This window comes from Podarcis gaigeae (genome assembly GCF_964106915.1).
Source record: "Podarcis gaigeae genome assembly, chromosome: 5".
In the NCBI taxonomy this organism is placed as follows: Eukaryota; Metazoa; Chordata; class Lepidosauria; order Squamata; family Lacertidae; genus Podarcis; species Podarcis gaigeae.
The window spans coordinates 13,641,188-13,661,640 of NC_139681.1; the positions used below are offsets into that span (position 1 = coordinate 13,641,188).

General features: G+C 46.5%; 1 protein-coding gene across 1 annotated transcript; it reads left to right on the forward strand.

Moving 5' to 3' along the window:
- The first annotated feature begins 12,853 nt into the window (after positions 1–12,853).
- Positions 12,854–19,974, forward strand: GDF2 (growth differentiation factor 2). Its single transcript, XM_083738475.1, has 2 exons — positions 12,854–13,336; positions 18,419–19,974. Exons 1-2 carry the CDS (start codon positions 12,997–12,999, stop codon positions 19,321–19,323), a joined length of 1,245 nt encoding a protein of 414 aa, XP_083594601.1. The 5' UTR covers positions 12,854–12,996; the 3' UTR covers positions 19,324–19,974.
- Positions 19,975–20,453: the final 479 nt, after the last annotated feature.

Here is a 20,453-nt window from a genome sequence, read left to right on the forward strand (position 1 = left end):
GACCGCCTTTTCTGTGATGTAGGTGTGATGTATCTGAGGGGTGGTCTTAGGTTACACCCCTTCTGTGATGTATGTATGATGTTTCTGGGGGTGGTCTTGATCTACAGGGTGGCAATTTCAAAAGTCTTTATAAGGCCTTGCACGCCATATTTCTGGGTCCCTCCTCTCTCCTGCGTGTGAGGGGAGCACCCTGTTGCAACAGTTCAATAAAGATCAAGCTTACTAGCTGCTTTGCTTCTCAATATTCTCTGGTTGTCCTCTGTTATTTTCTCCTACCAATAGGGAACCTATGTAAGGACTCTATATGGGCTCTTAGATACCCCATAAGGGAAAAGGGCAATTTTTGTTTACAACACCGGATCCGCCGCTTCGCACATGCGCAGGAGTGATCTGCTGCGTTGTGCGAAGAAGTGGCTCTCTACTTACGGACTTTTCGGGTGCAACAGCACCCCGGAACAGATCACATCCGTAAGTAGAGGTACCACTGTACTGCTTTTAGCTTTTCGTCAGCTGTCACATGGACTTATATTAAATAATGGTGGGACACTGAGTACAGCAGCCCCTGCTCCTGTAAGTGCCAACGGTCAGAGGGGTCTGCAAAAACTGAGGACACTGCAAAAAGCGGCAGGGCAGGCCCTCCACCATAAATCAGACCTGAAATTCTTCAATCGTAGGACAACAGGCTTTCCAGGTTGCTATTTTAGATGTGTGCTTCAAAAGTAATTCCTATTAGGTACACATAGCAGTTTAAGGTGGATTCTCATGCATCCATGATTTTTGCATCACTTGTGTCATGTTGTCTTTATCCAGGAGGTAGTCTGCACCTATACCATTTAATTCAGCCCCCCCCCCCAAACCCACACTTGTTTACAGTCACATCAGCCTGGTTCCTGCAATGGCTTGCCTCTGTAAAAAGGACTAAAGGTAAAGGGACCCCTGACCATTAGGTCCAGTTGTGACCGACTTTGGGGTTGCAGCGCTCATCTCGCTTTATTGGCTGAGGGAGCCGGCGTTTATCCGCAGACAGCTTCCAGGTCATAAGGCCAGCATGACTAAGCTGCTTCTGGCAAACCAGAGCAGCACATGGAAACGCTGTTTACCTTCCCGCTGGAGTGGTACCTATTTATCTACTTGCACTTTGACGTGCTTTTGAACTGCTAGGTTGACAGGAGCAGGGACCGAGCAACGGGCGCTCACCCCGTCACGGGGATTCGAACCGCCGACCTTCTGATCGGCAAGTCCTAGGCTCTGTAGTTTAACCCACAGCACCACCCGAGTCTAGGGCTTGTCGATCGGAAGCTCGGCAGTTCGAATCCCCGCAACGGGGTGAGCTCCCATTGCTTGGTCCCAGCTCCTGCCCACCTAGCAGTTCAAAAGCACGTCAAAGTGCAGGTAGATAAATAGGTACCACTCCAGTGGGAAGGTAAATGGCGTTTCTGTGTGCGCTGCTCTGATTCGCCAGAAGTGGCTTAGTCATGCTGGCCACATGACCCGGAAGCTGTACGCTGGCTCCCTCGGCCAACAAAAGCGAGATGAGTGCACAACCCCAGAGTCGTCCACGGCTGGACCTAATGGTCAGGAGTACCTTTACCTTTAAACATCATATATACTGATATATCACAATGTCTGATATAAGGATGGAGCAACATAGTTTTGGACAATAAATCGCCCAGCCCTAACACACATAATGATTCACGATGTATTGCCAGTCATGAAACCAATATCACGATATGGACTTCTAACCGGTTTTGGTTGATATATCAATATAGCACCCAGCCAGTGTGTTTTTTTCCCCTGGGAGTTCTCAAGGGTACTTTTTTTTTTTTTTTTTTTTTTTTGCTGAAAGGAAAGTGCTGGTTTAAAGTGTGGCACTTGCTGTAACAACTTCATGGTGTGTAGCAGCACCTCTTTTTCTAGACGAAAAGCACTGCACCCGACCCTAATTGTGGGGAGAAAGTGGTGTTCATTGCCCACCTGTACCCCTGGTTGGCATCCCTCTGTCACAGGAGACGAAGGAAGAGTGTGCCTTCGGAGGTAAAGTCAAACTGTCATTTGTTGACATTTGCAAGGATTGTGTACAGTACCATCTACAAGTTGGGCTCCCCAACTTATTTTAAAGCCTTCAAAAAGTAAGTTTATAATACAGTGGTACCTCAGGTTAAGTACTTAATTCATTCCAGAGGTCCGTACTTAACCTGAAACTGTTCTTAACCTGAAGCACCACTTTAGCTAATGGGGCCTCCTGCTGCTGCCGTGCCGCCGGAGCCCGGTTTCTGTTCTCATCCTGAAGCAAAGTTCTTCACCTGAAGCACTATTTCTGGGTTAGCGGAGTCTGTAACCTGAAGCGTATGTAACCTGAAGTGTATGTAACCTGAGGTACCACCGTAGTTGCTACATTTTTCTATATTGCACTGGTCACTGAAGTGTGGAAGTCTGGTCTTGGGCAAGCAATGATGGAAACTTAGACTGAGCAGCTTCTATAAAGGCTGTGGTTAGCTGTTCTCAAAGTCTCATGAAGGAGGCAAAGTTCGTGTGTGTGTGTCTGTGTGTGTGTGTGTGTGTGTGTGTGTTTTCACACGCTTGACTGCCTGTTGTCCCCAGCACCTGTCTCCAATTACTGAGAATGACAAGCCACAGCTCTGATTGAACCGCGTACATCTAAACGAGATCATTTGTCTTCATCATCTCTGCCCATCCTTCAGTGCCTTGACAGCAGTCTCTCATTGGAAGATAATAAGACCCATTATGGCTTAGAGGAGGAATAATGTATTGCAGGCCCCGCACAGAGCCTTTGGGAGCAATTTGTATTCATTAACGTTCTCGCAAATTAACTTTCACTGATTAATATGTAAGTGTGACAGGCATGCTGGTTGGGCTGCTTGAGCTGGTGAGAGGAGTCTGCTTGCGTCCATCCCGGTTGTTCGGAAAACAAAAAAGAAAGATGATACAAAAGGAAGCAGCCACCTATCTAGAGGTGCCTCTTCAGCTATCCGGAAGCCCAGCAGAAGTTGGTCTTTCAAAGCAGAAGAGCTTTAAACAGAGCCATTTGTTCCACAGGTCACTTGTTGCAGTGCAACCACCCAACTTGCTTTCCTAAATATTATCTCCATAGTGCACCTTCACCTTTAGACATTTGAAGTACAGAACATCTCACAGCTTGTGTTTTCCAGGAAGGCGTAACATATAAACATTCTCCACAACTACCTCATCCAAAGTTTGCACCATGTAAGAGCTTTTCCAGATGATCTGTTTACTGAACATTCACCCTCATTTGGTTAAAAAAGGTAAAGAGACCCCTGACCATTAGGTCCAGTCGTGACCAACTCTGGGGTTGTGGCGCTCATCTCGCTTTACTGGCTGAGGGAGCCGGCGTACAGATTCTGGGTCATGTGGTCAGCAGGACTAAGCCGCTTCTGGCGAACCAGAGCAGTGCACGGAAATGCCGTTTACCTTCTCACCAGAGCAGTACCTGTTTATCTACTTGCACTTTGATGTGCTTTCGAACTGCTAGGTTGGCAGGAGCTGGGACCAAACAATGGGAGCTCACCCCGTTGCGGGGATTCAAACCGCCGACCTTCTGATCGGCAAGTCCTAGGCTCTGTGGTTTAACCCACAGCGCCACCCGCGTCCCTTCTCATTTGGTTACACAGAGGTTAAGATTATTTCCAGTCTCTACTGAGCTCTCATCCTCATTTGCTTGCATGGCATTTACACATTTCTCTGTGAATATTTTGTTTGCCCTACATTTTTCAGTGGGACACGGGTGGTGCTGTGGTCTAAACCACTGAGCCTCTTGGGCTTGCCAATCAGAAGGTCGGCGGTTCGAATCCCCACAACAGAGTGAGCTCCTGTTGCTCGGCCACAGCTCCTGCCAACCTAGCAACCTTCCATTGGGAAGGTAAATGGTGTTTCCATGCACTGCTCTGGTTTCTGGCCACATGACCCAGAAAAACTGTCTGCGGACAAACACCGGCTCCCTCAGCCTGTAAAGCGAGATGAGTGCCGCAACCCCAGAGTCGTTCGCGACTGGCCTTAACTGTCAGGGGTCCTTTACCTTTACCTTCTACATTTTTCAGTGCCGTTCCCCTTCCCTTTCCTAACTTCAAAAGACCCCAATTCTTTTTAAAGTGCATTTGCTAAGCCATTTTAGCTGCAGAAACCTGACGTTCTCAAATCCCTCGTACGAAATACTGTCAATCTCAGAGTTACCTAAGCCTTTGTAATGGAATATCCAAAAAAAGGCATCCTTAAATCTCCTGGGTCTTGGGAAGTCCTCTTTAAGAATGTCAAGGCAGTTGCTACCTCACTCTGTTCCAACGAAGCTGTTATGTACTGAGTTGAATAGGATCCAAAATGCAGCAGTCTGATTGGTCCTAGAACAATAGGATTCAGAATGCAGCAGTCTGATTGGTCCTAGAACAATGCAGCAGTATGACTGGTCTGCAGGAGCCACCCAATCTAGCTCCAGGTGGAAGTAAATCCACAACCTGATTGGCCTACAGGAGAATTCCGGAATTAGCCAATCACGTGCAGCCCATTGTGTAAATAATGTATATAAAGCAGATACTTTGGCAGAACTTCCATTCCTCCTCACCACTATGAGCTGAATGAAGAGCATGAAATCCACTCTCGACTCCGAGTATATTTCAGAAGCATTGATCTCTCCTTGAACCAACCCAGTCCATCTCCTTCCAATGGACAAGAGTTAAGAGGGCAGGTGATTCAAACAAATGGGTGGCTGCAACTGAGCCGCTCCACAGCTTTCCCCAGACACTGTGTGCTGGAGGTTGTTATGGGCGGTGTGGTTATCACCACAAAAGCATGTATCACCTGAACGGGGGCTCACTTTCACTCCTTTGCTGATAAAGGCCCGTCTCTTTGCCACCGGTCATTCACAACTTCCCTTCCCTCGGTGCCAGACTCTCCAACCATGCTGGGAAAGCCACTTCCTTGCCAAGAAGCAGTAATGATTTCCTCCTCTCTTCCAGATCTTACGGCCATCGAACTGTGCCACAATCCAGAGCATTGTGAAAGCTGTCAGAGTCATTCCAGGCGTTCCAGAGCCCTACAAAATGAAATTTCTGGCTGTTCTGTTCCTTGATTTGAGCAGATACATTGTGTTAACAGCTGTGATGGGAATTTTATAGTCTTAGATATATGGTAATGTTCATAACCACACATACATAGATCAGCACAGGAAGACCAACCTGGAACCATTTTGATTCCTAAACTGATCAAATGTTTTCTCTGCAAGGTCAAAGTGGGAAAGCCTCCCCATTGTCTTTTCCTTCACAAATCCTGTCTTAAGGGTGTTTGAATAGGGTGTGAGCCTGTGACATTTTCCAGGAACTAAGTATTTATCACTACAAAAGAATGGCCAGGCTCCTCAGGCAATCCAATCAAGTAACCTGCCAGACAGGAGATAAACAGTGACAGGAGAAAAACAACATGCAAATGTTCTCTTTTAGACAGCTTTTTTGTGTGAAGGTGTGATGTATCTGAGGGGTGGTCTGAGGTTTCTGGGGGGTGGTCTTGATCTACAGGATGGGAATTTCAAAAGTCTTTATAAGGCCTTGCATGCCATTTTTCTGGGTCCTCTTCCTTTCCTGCGTGTGAGGGGAGCACCCTGTTGCAACAGATCAATAAAGATCAAGCTTACTAGCTGCTTTGCTTCTCAATATTCTCTGGTTGGCCTCTGTTATTTTCTCCTACCAATAGGGAACCTATGAAAGGACTCTATATGGGCTCTTGGATACCCCATAAGGGAAAAGGGCAATTTGTTATTTACAACACAGTGCAACCCAATACGCCTGTACATGCCAATAAATTTTGGCACGTGTATACGCGATTAGCATTTGATCGTCTTTGGATGAGTGGGCTTGAAATTGCAATTGTCCTGAGTGGTGGGGGGATTGGTTACACATTTTGCCTTCCGATGCTTTCTTAACTTGCATAACAGAGATAATGTTGTTTACCATATTCTTCTATATTTAGAGTCACCCCCCAAAGCTCAACCTCCTAAGAATTTTTAAAGGAAAATGTTTCCGGGATAAGAAACGGACACTTCTTCACTTGCGTACGTACACAAACGCAGTATTTCCATGCAGAATCTGGTCCATTCATGCAGCATTTATACTAAGAAGTTGAACTCACGGAGATATATGTCCAAGATAGGTAAAATGTTAGTATAGCAAAAGGAAATGTGGAAAAGCCCTATGCGTGGTGAATCATTATTTCCCAATTAATATCACACACCTGCGTGAGAAACCCTCTTCTTAAAGAATGGGAACAGAAGGAGACATTCTTCCTTCCATCCAGTCATGTGTTGAGAAACCTGGATTACTGCATATGGCAGGGCTCTCTGCCATAGCTCTCCACTCAGGTCAGGAGGTGGCAACACTAAATGCAGCCAGAGAGGCGCTGAGTCTCTTTTATCTTTTAAACAAACAGCAAAGGTGACAGGATTCAATCATCCGAATGAGGTCTCCTCCAGATTTTGAAAGGGTTCCTATCTTAGCTCTAGTACACGGAGTAAAGCAGAGGTTTGTTGTTGTTGTTGTTGTTTAGTCGGTTAGTCATGTCCGACTCTTCATGACCCCATGGACCAGAGCACGTCAGGCCCTCCTGTCTTCCACTGCCTCCCGCAGTTTGGTCAAACTCATGCTGGTAGCTTCGAGAACACTGTCCAACCATCTCGTCCTCTGTCGTCTCCTTCTCCTTGTGCCCTCCATCTTTCCCAACATCAGGGTCTTTTCCAGGGAGTCTTCTCTTCTCATGAGGTGGCCAAAGTATTGGAGCCTCAGCTTCATTATCTGTCCTTCCAGTGAGCACTCAGGGCTGATTTTCTTCAGAATGGATAGGTTTGATCTTCTTAAACAGAGGTTTAGAAGTTTCCAAAAGGCTGAGTAGGCCTTATTTGGTCTGGGAGCTGCCGAATGAAACCCAGGGCTCTTTGATGAGGCCAGCCAAGTGAGTACACACACACAAACCACACAAGCCAGAGCTGTCTTTACGATACGATGATACGATACGATATGATACGATACGATACGATACGATACAATACAATACAATACAATACAATACAATACAACGTGATACGATAATCTTTATTGTCATTGTCTCATACAGAACAACGAAATTGAAAATCTACATCAGACATTCAGAAACCAACAAGTCTGCTATCCCAGCTATCCCAGCCTGGTTTGCCCCCTAAAAACTCTGATACCCCGTAATTAAATACAATATACTCCCATAGAGACTATCTTACACTGCGTTTAAAACCAAAATCGTATTTGAATAGAAACTATTTCTCAGAATCCCAGGATTTTGGCCATTCAATAACCATGGCCCAATGGGAAAATTTATGGAAGATCAATTGGAAATTCACAAATTGTTACATGATTAGAGAGAACTTTCAAAAAATGCAACATTGATGGTGTCTAACACCATGGAAACTTTCGAAAATGTATAAAAATGTGTCAAGTAATTGTTGGAGATGCGGAGACTCAGGAACATTCTATCATATGTGGTGGACATGTAGGAAAATACAGGTATTCTGGGAGAGTATTCATGCAGAACTGCAAAAAATACTAAAGATCTCTTTCAATAAAAAGCAGAGGCCTACCTCCTGGGAATAACAGATTTGGATATCCACAAAAGAGGAAGGGTATCTTTTTATATGCGACAGCGGCAGCAAGAGTTTTGATTGCAGCAAAATGGAAGAGTAATGAAATCCCCTCTATACAAGATTGGATCCAGAAGCTGACAGAATATGCCGAATTAGATGGTTTATCAGAAAAAATAAAGAATAAATCAAAACAGGAATTTGTTTCTAAATGGGAGGTTTTCAAAGAATATCTGAAAAATAAATATAGTAGTTTAAATTCTGTTGCAGCATTCGAGGAACTTCAGTAATAGTTGTTAGGTAGAAAGAAGAAATTAAATTTATTGAGAATAAGTTTAATTATGAAAAAAATGTGTATTGGCAATAAGTAATATTGTCAGGGGTTCAGAAGGAGAGACACAGGAGGGGGAGCAAATGGAGAGTGAGGAGGAGGAGTACGAGGGGGGCGCAGGCAGTGACAGTGGCCAGAGTTATTCCACAAGCCTCTCTAGCGAATCGGAGGACTCACAGAAGGGAGCGCCGGTGGCCAGAGCGAGGGGGGTTCCAGGGGGGAAGCCCCAGGAGGAAGGGGCCAGCGGGGAGTCCCTGAGCAGCAGTTGGAGATCAGGACCAGCGTCTCCACCAGAGCGCAGTGGGGAGGGGGAGTCCCAGGAGTCGGGACCAGTGTCCTCACCACCAGAGGGAGGAGAGGAGTCAGGTTTGGCAACGCCCACATCAGGAAGCGGGGAAACGGTCAGAAGGAAAGTCACCGGCTGGGCGCGCACGCCAAGTTCAAATGTACAGGAGCGGGGCACAGCGGGGAGCCCGGCAGACCTGACAAATATGAATTTGAAATATGGAACAGACGGGAAGTTGGGTCTTTAGTGTTAAGACCAATAGATGTTTTATTGTTTGCCAAGAAAATTATGTGTCTATGGTTATTTTTGTAATTTGTGTGTAATTTGGTATTTGTGTTTTTTTGTGTGTTTTTTTCCCTTGTTGTATAAATAAATAATTTTTTTAAAAAAAGAAACTATTTCTCAGGCGGCTAGTCCTAGTCTTTATAACTCTGTACCTTCTTCCAGAAGGCAAAAGCTGAAAGAGATCATTTCCAGGGGGCGCACTATCCTGCGCTATCTCTGCAGCTTTCTTATGGCACGTGGCAGCATAGATTTGATCCAAGGTAGGGAGAGTGCACCCAATTATTCTGGGGGTCATGGGGTGCAGGGCACCTGAGCGCTGAATTCTGGTGGGCGCCAAATGTATACCTACTGTATACTGGTCCCTCTCTATTGGCAGCAGTGAAAAGCAATGGAGCGAAAGTCTCTCTCATGCCCATCGCTCTGTTACTCCGTAGCAGTTTTTTCCACTGCATCATTACTACAGATGAGCGATTTCCCCTCCCAAAGAAAGCTCAACAACTTTGAGTTTGCCCCCCCACCAAAAAAAGTCAACAAAAGTTAATTTGGGGGCTAAACTAAATTTGGGGGTGCTGGGCGGATCTTTTCACCCGGCAGTGCATATGACGGCCCTGAGACAAGCAAATGAACCTTAATCAGTTTTATCACCTTTCCTATGGCCCCTTCACCAAGTATTTTAAATTTGTTTTGTAAGTACTTCTAGTTTCCCTTGGGATGCGGGTGGCGCTGTGGGTTAAACCACAGAGCCTAGGACTTGTTGATCAGAAGGTCGGTGGTTCAAATACCCGCAACGGGGTGAGCTCCCATTGCTCGGTCCCTGCTCCTGCCAACCTAGCAGTTCGAAAGCACGTCAAAGTGCAAGTAGATAAATAGGTACTGCTCTGGCGGGAAGGTAAATGGTGTTTCTGTGCGCTGCTCTGGTTCGCCAGAAGCAGCTTAGTCATGCTGGCCTTATGACCTGGAAGCTGTCTGCGGATAAACGCCGGCTCCCTCGGCCAATAAAGCGAGATGAGCGCTGCAACCCCTTGACTTTAACTTGTTCCTCGGTTGACAGGCAAACTGTTTTTGTTTTGTTTTGTTGCGGGAGATCCTAGGTACATGCTCAGGAAAACTTGACCTTATCTTTTCTAAAAGCAATGCCTCAGTGGTGCAAAGGAAACAGGAAGTGTGGGCATCTCACGGACAGCTCCATCCATCTCGCCCACGGGCAAGTTCCCACAACTCATCTGTCAGGGAACTGCCATTGGAGCCAGAGGCGGAGGGAAGGCTCCAGAGGGATGCCGGAGAGGGTCCCAGCAGGGAGAGAGGCAGCCCATCTGCTGGGGAAGGAAATCAGCGTAGCACCAGTGGAGAAGGGGGGCAGATGGGGGAATCGGCGAGGGGGCTCCAGGACTCCTCACCGGAGACCAGCGGGGAGAGCATGGGTCCTCCGCTGCCCACACCCTCCCTGCGCAGAAGACTTCCACGCAGGGAGAGTAGGAGGGGACTTGGCGTCAAAGAACTTCTTTGCTGGAAGAAGTTCAAGAAACGCCCACTGACGGATTCTGCCAGCAATTGAGACAGCCATGGGTGAGTGGCTGTCCAGACAGAAAGGGTTCACCCAGGTAGCCCAGCCAGGTGTGGCGACGATTTACGCACGAGCAACCCCTAGAACCATTACATCATCCAAAGCCTTTCTTCTACCTGGCTGATGAGAGATATGATGAGTTGAGAAACCTGAATAGTAGCATCACAGAAGTGGTCATTTCCTAGAAGCCTAGGAAATGTGAGGCACACCTACTTCTAAGTCTCTTTGTAAAAAATGATAGCAAGAATGACTCTCCGAAGGGCTCACGAGGTTGAAGGGTGCTTTGTTCCTGATTATATATGACTCTTTGGAAGTCACCAAAACCTGGAGTAGGACTACTTAACTTCTACCTGCTTTGGTGCTCATTCTAACTGTTATCTGTGCAGACTGTGGGAGCTTATTGTACCAGAATTCCATCATATTGTTATAGATTCTTTTGGGTGGGGTCCCCTTAAACCAGAGGTCAGCAAACGTTTTCAGCAGGGGGCCAGTCCACTGTCCCTCAGACCTTGTGGGGGCCGGACTATATTTTGGAAAAAGAAAGAAAGAAAGAAATCCCATGCCCCACAAATAACCCAGAGGTGCATTTTAAATAGAAGCACACATTCTACTCATGTAAAAACACCAGGCAGGCCCCACAAATAACCCAGAGATACATTTTAACAGGGAATCCCTGGGCTGGCTTATGCAAACCAGCCTGGCTGGTTTAGTGAAGATCAAACCTTTTAACATGACCATTGGTGGCAGTGGCGTAGCATGGGTTGTCAGCACAAGCTGACAAGGCAAGTAATTTGCGCCCCCTAACCCATGGATTTGCGCCCCCTAACCTGTGGATTTGCGCCCCTAACCCTAACCCCCAGATGTTGCACCCGGTGCGGCCGGCCCCCCCTGCACCCCCCACGCTATGCCACTGATTGGTGGGCCATTGGGGAGGAATGGCTTGGGGAGTAAGAGGTTACCAAGGTGATGGGGTGTGTGGAAGCAAGGAATGGTGGGAGGAAGAAGCAAGAAGAAGAGCTGAGATCCATCTTGGGCAGGCTGGCTGAAGGCAGGCTGGGAGAGATACCTTAGACTCCAGCTCTGCTCAGCTGTTGGGGACAAGCCCTCTTGAAATGGCCATGCTGCAAGATCTGGACTCCCTTCCATGCAGACTGAAAGTGTAAATAGGTTAAGAAAGCACATTTCTCAAAGCCATGACAGTCTTGACTGTGTCTTCCGTTCTTCAAAGGAACACAGGTCCTTGCGGGGTTGCCTGGGACCTCATGGGCTCTGGCCACCGCTCAGCAGAGAGGGGGCAGGCATCCGACTTTTATAACAATATGCACAGACTGTTTTCTTCTCATCACAAATCAATGTCCAGCGACTGCCCCATAGAACTTGCTTCCCTAGGAGGCTTGCCTGAGCCCCATAAAGAGCTTCATGTTGGAACGTATTACCGTATATCTAAGGAAGGAAGCTTTGTGTGCAAAAAGGCTACATAACAATAACAATTTATTATTTATTATTGCCGCCCATCTGAGTGGGTTGCCCCAGGTACTCTGGGCAGCTCCCAACAAAATAATAATTAATAATAATAATAATAATAATAATAATAATAATAATAATAGATTCAGGTAGGTAGCCGTGTTGGTCTGATGCAGTCAAAATATAAATAAATAATAACAAAATTTTCCAGTAGCACCCTAAACGGCCTCGGCCCAGTAAACCTGAAGAAGTGACTCCACCCCCATCGTTCTGCCCGGACCCTGAGGTCCAGCGCCGAGGGCCTTCTGGCGGTTCCCTCATTGCGAGAAGCAAAGCTACAGGGAACCAGGCAAAGGACCTTCTCGGTAGTGGCGCCCGCCCTGTGGAACGCCTTCCCATCAGATGTCAAAGAGATAAACAACTACCTGACATTCAGAAGACATCTTAAGGCAGCCCTGTTCAGGGAAGTTTTTAATGTGTGACATCTTAGTGTATTTTTGGTCTTTGTGGAAGCCGCCCAGAGTGGCTGGGGAAACCCAGCCAGATGGGGGGGGGGTACAAATAATAAATTATTATTATTATTATTAGAGGCCAACTAAGTTTGTTCTTGGTATAAGCTTTTGTGTATCTGAAGAAGTGTGCATGCACACAAAAGCTTATACCAAGAACAAACTCATTTGGTCTGTAAGGCACTACTGGACAATAATAATATTTGTTACTTACCAGAAAACCAAGAATTGCCATCATATCCACCCAAGTGATAACTGACAGTCCGGGGGGGGGGGGGGGAGATGACAGAAAACAGATCATCTTCTGTGTACAAACAATAGCACTTAGCTGATAAATGAGTCCCCTTTACGGGTTATTTGCATCATCATAGGATTGTGTCTTACATCAGAGTACATCGGCGCCGTGTGGAAAGTATTTTAAGGAACTTTTTTAGCTGTAGTGGGGGGTGTTAATATTTTGCTGCGGGAATCTAGGAAAACACTTTACAAACCTCCCTCCCCTCCCCCTCCAAGCCTCCTATCAGGCCTCCTAAAATACATATTGTCGCTGGCAAGGAAATGACAACGGAACATCATTAAGCAATGATGACCCCCCCAAAGGAGAACATAGATTCCATTGTGGATGCCATGGCTTTTCATGAGCCATATGTGCTCGTCCGCATGTTTATAGAATCTTCATTAGTGAAGAGCCGCAATAGATAAGGGACTGAAATGTTAGCATCAATCGCTGAGATAAGGGCAAGTGTATGACCAGTCTACTTGACAATTCACAAGGGTCTGGGGCTGGGGAAAAGAGCGGCCGCCACACAGCTTCAGAAAGCGTCTAGCTTTTGGTCTTGTTCCCCTACTCACTCCTCAGACTCTAATCGGACAAGACGTTCCTGGATCTCTGTTGGCTTTTCCCCCACCAGAGAACGGAGCACGTGCAAAATGTACTATTTTGGTGCCTTGGCTCTTGTGAATGTCGTCTTCGTCCATCTGACCAACAGCAAACCTGTGGATGTTAGGAGCGGATTACTCACCCTGGGAAACTCTCCCGAACACTCTGGTGACCTTGGGAATATGGATGAAGAGGCCCCTTTCGACTTTCAGGCTTTTCTGGAGAATCTGAAAGCCGATTTCCTGAGGAACTTGAACCTATCAGAGATACCTTCACAGGAGAAGATGAAAGAGGAGCCACCCCAATTCATGATTGATTTGTACAATCGATATACCAAGGACAAGTCTTCCAGCCCCATATCCAACATTGTCCGTAGCTTCAGTCCTGAAGGTATGAGGGTTTTCTTCCGCAAGGTGTGGGCTTGGTTTTCCCGGTGGGTAGGAATCCTACAGTGGAGTCCTTTGTGTGTCTACTCAAAAGTAAGTCCTATTAAGTTCAATGGATCTTACACTAAGTGTTTATGAAATTGCAGCTGTAGTTACTTGCTCTATCAGCAAGCCTGATTGTTCTTCACTTTTCCTTATACAGTGGTACCTCAGGTTAAATACTTAATTCATTCCGGAGGTCCGTTCTTAACCTGAAACTGATCTTAACCTGAAGCACCACTTTAGCTAATGGGGCCTCCTGCTGCCGCCGTGCCACTGGAGCCCGATTTCTGTTCTCATCCTGAAGCAAATTTCTTAACCTGAAGCACTATTTCTGGGATAGCGGAGTGTGTAACCTGAATCATATGTAACCTGAGGTACCACTGTATAATATAAAAGATGTTGTTTTCTTTTTAAATCAAGAAGAAATCAGATACCAGCAATAAACTGATAATGTAATTTAGGGCTGGCTTGTCAAAACATCTCTGGCACTCTGCCCCTGCCAACTGAACAGCCAGCCAACCCTTCTGAGTTTATTCCTGATGTCAATTGTCTCCCCAGTGAAGGTTCCTGTTTCTGGCAGTGGCCAAATCACGATACTTCAATAGGATTTTAAAATTAACCCTAGTTTTCAAGAAATTGGGGTTGCCATACGTCTAGAATTTCAGCCAGGCTGTAATGTCCGGGAAAATTCCATGTCAAAGAGTAGATATTTTTGAGATTTTGTGGGGGGGTGGGGGGACTTTGGGGAAAACTCAAAAACTCAACAGTGTTGCGCACACCCCCCCCAAAAAGCTCAGAACTCTGCCCAAAACCATTTTGCTCAATAACTTTTGTGTCCAGATTTTCAATTATTGAAATATGACAGCCCTATTAAATAAAAAAACAACAACCCCAATCTGAGGTTTGAGCCCATCTTCATTTGCTATGCTTCAAGGGAGACCCAAAAATACTTTCCTCTTCACACCAATGTGAAGACACCTTAGGGTGCTTTTTAAAAAAATTGAAACTAATTAAAAGAATAGCAACTAGGACCACATTTCAGGAACAATTGTAGGCGCCAGTTCCTGGGGGCCAAGGCACTTTGTCCCGTCCCCCCCCCCCCAGTTTTTGGGGGGTTTTTTGTTTTGTTTTTTTTGAGGACCTCCTCAATGTTCAGAGGATGTTCAGCTCCACTCCCTGACTCCTTGCATGTGATGTCAGCACATCGTGTTGGGTCCCCAGGAATGCTACCAGGAATAGAATTCAGATAGCAAAATAATTATGATTGTTAAGGTTATTGGTTTGTTTTGGTTCTGGTTATGTATTTTTTTGTTTGCTCTCGTTTTGCATTACAGTGGTACCTCAGGTTACATACGCTTCAGGTTACAGACTCCGCTGACCCAGAAATCGTGCTTCAGGTTAAGAACTTTGCTTCAGGATGAGAACAGAAATTGTGCTTCAGCAGCACGGCAGCAACAGGAGGCCCCATTAGCTAAAGTGGTGCTTCAGGTTAAGAACAGTTTCAGGTTAAGAACGGACCTCCTGAACGAATTAAGTACTTAACCCAAGGTACCACTGTATTATGATGCGAACCACCCTGGTATCTTCAGATGAAGGGCAGTATATAAATTTCATTAATTAATTAATAATAATAATAATAGTAATGAGATAAAATGTGCTCAGCAATTCTATTCGCTTATGACCTTTACAAAGAGGAGCTGCAAAAGGGGCAGAAAGGTAAGTGGAAACTCTCTCTTTCCCCCCAAGTGCATGCCAGAATTACTCCCCTCATCCCTTGCCATGTCATGGCGCAGTCCTCATAGAAGGCCATTAGGTAAAGGTAAAGGGCCCCTGGACAGTCAAGTCCAGTCAAAGGCGACTGTGGGGTTGCAGCGCTCATCTCGCTTTCAGGCCGAGGGAGCCAGTGTTTGTCCACAGACAGCTTCCTGGTTCATGTGGCCAGCATGACTAAACAGCTTCCTGCGCAACGGCACACCGTGACAGAAACCAGAGCACACGGAAACGCCGTTTGCCTTCCCACTGCAGCAGTACCTATTTATCTACTTGCACTGGTGTGCTTTCGAACTGCTAGGTTGGCAGGAGCAGGGACTGAGCAACAGGAGCTCACCCCGTCACGGGGATTCGAACCGCAGACCTTCTGATCAGCAAGCCCAAGAGGCTCAGTGGTTTAGACCACAGCGCCACCCGCGTCCCACAAGGAGGCCATTACTAGGTAAATGGAAAGAGGAGCAGAGAAATCAACCTGTGATTTCTTGGGCTTTATCCAGTTTGGCTGCTGAGCGTGCATGTGTTTGATCTGTGCCACAGTGAAGTCCTTTGCTGCTTGTTTATGGGCAGATAGCTGGCCCATATGCTACCAAATACTAGTGGCTAGGATATATAATTGGTTCTGTAGTGCCTGAAACATGCTTTAAATTGGCGTGAGACCTTTATGTATAAACTGGGATCAGGGCTGGCCTTACCATTAGATAGGGTGGGACATTGGTCTCAGGTGGCAGATGTTGGAGAGCAGTGACAGTAGCCCTCAGCTGTTCCTCTTGAACCCCAAGGTGTTCCTCACTGTTGTGAAACACCACTTAGTATGTTGTATGGCTTCTCCTGGTTCTCCCCCCCCCCCCAAAAAAAAAAAATTACCCTGCTGCCTCAAGCACAATGGAGGGTGCCATCTTGTTGCTAGTACGGCTGGTGATTCTGCTGCCAGCGCAATTAACAGGCAATCAAACGTTTTGGGAAAACTCTGGGCTTTTTTCATTGACACCCTCGCCACTTTGAGGGCAAGGAAGAAGGGCCCATTCATCCTGAGAGAAACACAACAAGCCCATAACCTCCAACAGTTCTCTCATGAAAATGTTGTTGTTGTTGTTTAGTCCTTTAGTCGTGTCCGACTCTTCGTGACCCCATGGACCAGAGCACACCAGGCACTTCTGTCTTCCACTGCCTCCCGCAGTTTGGTCAAACTCATGCTGGTAGCTTCGAGAACAATGCAAATGTTCTGTTTTAGACAGCTTTTTTGTGTGAAGGTGTGATGTATCTGAGGGGTGGTCTTAGGTTTCTGGGGGGTGGTCTTGATCTACAGGATGGGAATTTCAAAAGTCTTTATAAGGCCTTGCATGCCATTTTTCTGAGTCCTCCTCCTTTCCTGCGTGTGAGGGGAGACCCTGTTGCAACAGATCAATAAAGATCAAGCTTACTAGCTGCTTTGCTTCTCAATATTCTCTGGTTGGCCTCTGTTATTTTCTCCTACCAATAGGGAACCTATGAAAGGACTCTATATGGGCTCTTGGATACCCCATAAGGGAAAAGGGCAATTTTTTATTTATACATACACTGTCCAACCATGTTGTCCTCTGTCGTACCCTTCTCATTGTGCCCTCCATCTTTCCCAACATCAGGGTCTTCTCTTCTCATGAGGTGGTCAAAGTATTGGAGTCTCAGCTTCAGGATCTGTCCTTCCAGTGAGCACTCAGGGCTGATTTCCTTCAGAATGGAGAGGTTTGATCTTCTTGCAGTCCATGGGACTCTCAAGAGTCTCCTCCAGCACTGATGAAAATAGGGACATCCTATTCAATCGTGGTGGTGGTGATGGTGATGATTATGATATTTATACCCCACCCATCTGTCTGAGTTGCCCCAGCCACTCTGGGCAGCTTCCAACATACAGTGGACCCTTCAAATATGAATTAAATTCATTCCGGGGGTCCGTCCGCATCCCGAAAAGTCCGTAGGCAGAGGAGCCACTTCTGTGCACGCAGATGGAGCGATTGAACGCTTCTGCCCATGCCGCATTCATAACCCGAAAGTTACGTATCCAGAGTGGTACGTAACTAGAGGGTCCACTGTATATAAAACCATAATAAAACATTTTTTAAAAAACTTCCCTATACAGGGCTGCCTTCAGATGCCTTCTAAAGGTTGTATAAATACTTATCTCCTTGGCTAAGGGGTCGCATAATTCCATGCCCTCCAGCATTTCTCCAGTGAAAACAGGGACCTCCTAAGGAAAAGTAGGACATTCCAGGATCAAATCAGAAACCAGGGCGGCTTCTGTAAATCCGGGACTGTCCCAGGAAAATAGGGAGACTGGGATGTTCTAGATCTCTCTCTCTTTGCCAGGCAGTTTTCTTTTAATGCACTGAAATCATTCCACAAAAATAGGAGATGGAGGCTTTAGATACAGAACCTCGCTGTCATAGCAGGTCTGTTATTAAAAGAATCCCTTATTTCACCCACAAAATGTTGTCTACTGGCTGCAAGCAGAATATTTGCTACTGTTTTGATTTACATGAGAACTTGTAACACCACCAGCAGCAAGCCATCAATTAAGATGCAGGTCTAAGACCTATTCCTAATAATAGTAAATAGTAAAAACAACAACAATAGTGCTTTTTTTCTTAAAAAATGTTTAGGGGTACTTTCATTTTCCTACTCATATTGAAATACTGCCCCTCAATGAGGCCAAACTTAGATTCACAAAATGTTTAGGGGTATGCGTACCCCTGTGTCCCCCCAGAAAAAAGCAATGATGATGATGATGATTATAATGGTGGTGATTTTATTTTATTTTATTTTATTTTATTTGCACCCCACCCAAGTAACTGGGTTGCCTACATTTCATATCTCCCACCCCACAATAACAGAGAGCTATGGTAACAATAGGGACGTGGGTGGCACTGTGGGATAAACCACAGAGCCTAGGGCTTGCCGATCAGAAGGTTGCGGTTCGAATCCCCGCAAGGGGGTGAGCTCCCATTGCTCGGTCCCTGCTCCTGCCAACCTAGCAGTTCGAAAGCACATCGAAGTGCAAGTAGATAAATAGGTACCACTCCGACGGGAAGGTAAATGGCGTTTCCGTGTGCTGCTCTGGTTCGCCAGAAGCGGCTTAGTCATGCTGGCCACATGACCCGGAAGCTGTACGCTGGCTCCCCTCGGCCAGTAAAGCGAGATGAGCGCCACAACTCCAGAGTCGGCCATGACTGGACCTAATGGTCAGGGGTCCCTTTACCTTTACCTTATGGTAACAATGCTTATCAATTTTCTCCCACAGATATTGCTTCAGGGGAAATTGATCCCTTTCAGAAATACATCTTGCTTTTCAACGTCTCCATCCCGTGGCATGAAGAAGTCACCAGAGCTGAGCTTCGGATCCACACTTCTTGTCAGGAGGAGGCAGAGTGTTTTTCTCGCCTTCAGGGGAACGTGGTCATCTACGGCAGTCTAGGAGGGGATCCCTGGGAGAAACCAAAAGATGCCCAATCTTTCCTAGTCTCCAGAGAAATCCACGAATGCGGCTGGGTGATGTTTGATATGTCTGGCACTGTGAAAAGATGGGTCAAAGCGGAGAAAGCAAGGACTACCAGCCAGCTACAGATCACCGTGGAAAGCCATGTTCAGAGGGAGCCCACCTGTGGAAAGCCATGCATCAGTGTAACAGCCGAGTCCAACCGTTTGCCCTTGCTGATAGTGTTTTCCAACGATAATGGCAACAGAATCAAGGAGAACCACAGGGAACTTCAGGAAATGATGGTGCACGAACAGGAGAGCGTGCTTAAGAATGACACTGTTCACAAGCAGAATGCGTTGCCTGTCGGCGGAACCCACCGTTCTTCATCTAGAAGCAAACGCAGCGTTGAAAGCAACCACTGTCGGAGAACATCTCTTCACGTCAACTTCAAAGAAATTGGCTGGAATTGGATCATCGCGCCCTCGGATTATGAGGCGTTTGAGTGCAAAGGGGGCTGCTTCTTTCCTTTGACTGATAACGTCACCCCGACTAAACACGCTATCATCCAGACCTTGGTGCACTACAAGAACCCCAAGAAAGCAGCCAAGGCTTGTTGCGTCCCCACCAAGCTGGAAGCCATTTCCTTGCTTTACAATGACGATGCCGGGACACCCACTCTGAAATACCAATACGAAGGGATGAAGGTAGCAGAATGTGGCTGCAGGTAGGAGAGCAGAGGACCTCTCCTTCATAACTGGACCAAGCGGTGGAAATATCTCTGCGGATATTTCATAGAACGCACTTGTTGGAAATAAATGGCTGAGTATGCGGACGGTTGTCTTCCAAGCTGACACCTACCTTTCTCTCTCTCAAGAGACAGACAGACACACAGAGAGAGAACCTGAGACCAAAACTGAAAAATTGGAACAGCTACAGCTTCTCTTAGGCCTATTGCATTAGCAGGTCCCCTTGATGCCCACCCATGGTATTGCAAATGTGTCTAGTAGTATTTGAGTTTGATGCATCTCACGGTTCATGCTAGATCTGCTTAGGACACTGGCCTCCTGATGCACATGCCTTCATGAACTTCTAATTGTGCCTTTTTGCGGTGTCTCTTCATTCTTCCTGAGGCTGCGCATGGAAGTATTGGCAATTTGAGGCAGTAGTCTTACGAAACATTTTGTTTTGTCATCATGTCCGTTGCGTTGTAACCATGTTCCTTCCCATTTTCCTTTCTCCGTGGTCTACATCCTGTTTCTAAGCCCATATAATACCATCTCCCCTCTTTTGTTTTCCAGAATATTGACGTTTTCTCGTTTCAAATTATTATTTCCCCCGTTTGCCAGATAGTAATAAAAGATACACTTAGCAGCTTGAAATTCTGCAGCACTTTAACCCAAAGGGGAGCTGTTTAAAATTTTGTCAACAAGCTATTTGGCAGAGAAGAGGAGCGAAGGTGAGGGAAATTAATTTAATTTATTACCCACACTTTGCCCTAAGGAATAGCTGTCAGCTTACAGATTTGAAAATAAGGGACCAGCAGCCTCGAAAATAAGGGCTCAGCAGCCAAAATAAGGGATTTTCCAGGCACAGGTATGTTCAACTTCTGAGCCCCTCCGAGCCAAAGGCAGAAAGCCCAGCCAGCAGCCAAACGAAGCCTCAAGCGGTGGTTCCCACAGCGCAGCAACCCGGCAAAGGGGATGCAGCAAGGAAAACCACCGTCACCTCTCCGCTGGGAAGCTCTGAGCAAAGGCGAGTCCCCAGGCAACGCGGCTGATTTGATAGGCACAAGGCATGCAAGCTCCACCCCCCAGTCGTTCTTAGACTCCTTATTGGGTGAGCAACGCAGCCAAGCAAC

Bases quoted from the DNA above. Each gene is read 5' to 3' on its own strand.
- GDF2 (XM_083738475.1), top strand. From the start codon at position 12,997: ATGTACTATTTTGGTGCCTTGGCTCTTGTGAATGTCGTCTTCGTCCAT. The intron at 13,337-18,418 runs GTATGAGGGTTT...TTTCTCCCACAG, and splicing joins CCGTAGCTTCAGTCCTGAAG to ATATTGCTTCAGGGGAAATT.